The sequence below is a fragment of the Apaloderma vittatum genome, unplaced genomic scaffold (assembly GCF_000703405.1).
Source record: "Apaloderma vittatum isolate BGI_N311 unplaced genomic scaffold, ASM70340v1 Scaffold45274, whole genome shotgun sequence".
NCBI lineage: Eukaryota > Metazoa > Chordata > Aves > Trogoniformes > Trogonidae > Apaloderma > Apaloderma vittatum.
Window position 1 is genome coordinate 492 of NW_009712970.1, and position 2,301 is coordinate 2,792.

General features: G+C 44.7%; 1 protein-coding gene across 1 annotated transcript; it reads left to right on the forward strand.

The window, feature by feature from the left end:
- Positions 1-468: 468 nt before the first annotated feature.
- Positions 469-2,172, forward strand: TCEANC2 (transcription elongation factor A (SII) N-terminal and central domain containing 2; the record flags this gene model as incomplete). The annotated part of the gene is made up of 2 exons (XM_009868160.1): positions 469-626; positions 1,979-2,172. Coding segments are annotated over 2 exons (352 nt in total), but the record flags the coding sequence as incomplete, so codon positions are not given.
- Positions 2,173-2,301: the final 129 nt, after the last annotated feature.

The window sequence follows — 2,301 nt, forward strand, 5'->3', positions numbered from 1 at the left end:
ATCTGTGGCAAAACCAAAGTGAAAACTGCTGCAAACGTCCAATGAATTTGAGTTTGCATTCCTGTTCCTTAACACTTTGTTTCTCTCCCTGCTGGCATGATTTTAAATTTAAAACCAGTCTGAGCAGGATTCAGATTCTGTCTTTATCTTAATCCCTTTTTCTATTAAAATACATTTATACAATGGACTCCTTAAATTCAAAACACTTCTCTACTAGGAGCTGTTTGATGTTATGTGCCTGAAGTTTTGCAGACCAAAGTGAATCATCTCACTTTGCTTTCTAGTTACTTCAGTCTGGATTTGTAGTAGGCTGCTAATCTCAAGCAATTGCCCATCATTGTAGGCTATCATGTAGTCTGTCCTCTGGTTCATGCCATAATCAATAATTCATGTATCGATAACAGCCCCGTTAGCTGGGGTGAAGCCAATGTCCTTATTTATAATGAGAAGATTCCGCTTTCCTTACAGTTTTTCTCTTTTCCAGAGAGTTGTGGTTGTGGAAGACATAAAACGGTGGAAGTCTATGCTCGAGCTTCCTGGGCAACCAAAAGAGAATCTGATTGAAGCTTTGGAGGAGCTGAAGAAGAAAATACCTTCCAAGGAAGTGTTACTTTCAACAAAAATAGGTACATCTTGTGTGATCTAGACTGTGAATATTACACTGTCCAGTGTCTGCTTGGCTTGTGAGTACAAAAGAGATTGACTAGCGTGCAAGCTTTTTAAGAAATGAGTGTAGCTGCCAATACAAAATTGCTGATACTCAGCCTGCAGTTTTCAGAGCTTGTACTGAAAAAGACACACATCCTCTAGTACCTCCCAGCCTGCCTGCATCACCCCTTCTGTGGTCAAATTTTTGCAGACCTCTTTTTGGGCACCTTTGTGTCCTCTTCCTTCTCCTGATACCCATCTGGGGCTTGGCAGAGTTCTCTCTTGCCATGCGAGACATGGCTCTTCTATTTGACCTGGCTAAATCTTCTGAACACGTGAAAAATTCTCCTCAGATGGGCCCAGAACTGCTTCCTGCATCCTCCTACTGAGAAATTCCCAGCAGGTGGGCAGCTCCGTGCAAATGACAGCCTGATGCCTGGCTCTTTTCCATAGGACTTAGGGGAGGGATAAGTCAGACCACACGGTCCCTGCCTTTCCTGTTGATGGAGAGTATCCCAAGTGAGAGACACTCGTGCTGCCCTTTGTTTGCCATGAGAGCAGCTGGATTTCTATTCAAAGAGACCCTTTTGCCTTAGAAAAAGAGATGCGATCTGCCCCTTTCCCCTTAGTTCCGAATTGTCATTTCATTTGCCCCGTTCAGCTTATTCAGGCTTTTCCCGAAATTTTTTTTCTCCCCAGCGCCTGCCTGAACGTGGCGGGGCTGGAAGAGCCACCGCAGCCGAACAGTGACATCTCCTGGCCAACAGCGCTGGCGGTCAGAGAGAAATACCCCACGGCAAGAAGGTCGCTTTTGTCTCCTCTCAGGAAAGCCTTTTTCACACTGGCAGGCCCTGTGGACTGGAAAGATTCTGCTTGAAGTCACCGTGACGTTTGTGTGTTAAAACGCTATATGGCCATCACCAGCAACGTCTGTTTCCTTAAAGGGGTTTTCAGTTTAAAACCAGCATTCTTTGTAGGCCAATCTTACAAGCTCTCATCAGATCTAGTATCGATGTAGAAAATTAACATAGCCCTTTATTACATAAGTGTTGCTCCACACCTTGATGACTTGGAGAGGTAATTTTCACATGTATAAGTCAATTCCTTGCTAATAGCTCAGGCAAAAATCACTGCAGAAGTCAAGGAGTAGGAGCTTCAGGCTTAATCCCTAATAATTTTATATTTATACTTTTGTCAATGCTCTGTTTTTTTTACTGACGCTGCCCGAATTAAAGACGTGTGCAGCTACTTTGGCACCGATTTGATTCATCTGGTGTCTGTTACATCTTGTCCACCTACCAGCCCTGAAGGAGCTATTACTGTTTTCCAGGCCACACTGTGAATAAGATGCGCAAGCATTCAGATCACGACGTGGCCAGCCTCGCCAAGGATATTTACACGGAGTGGCGAACTTTCATCAAAGACCATTCAGGCAAGCCCTCAATAGAGGTCAGGAGTGATCCCAAGACTGAGGCATTCAGAAAGAACGCGCGGAAGCTGCTTTGTGAAGCCCTGGATCTAGAGGTAACGTTCGGATCCATTTGTCTTCGGCTCAGAGAGTTACTTTGTATAGGAACAAGTTAAACCAACCCTTTTCGTCCGTAAAGCTGATTCTGCCTGCAGACTGAGGACAAGCCCAGATGGTCTTTCCCT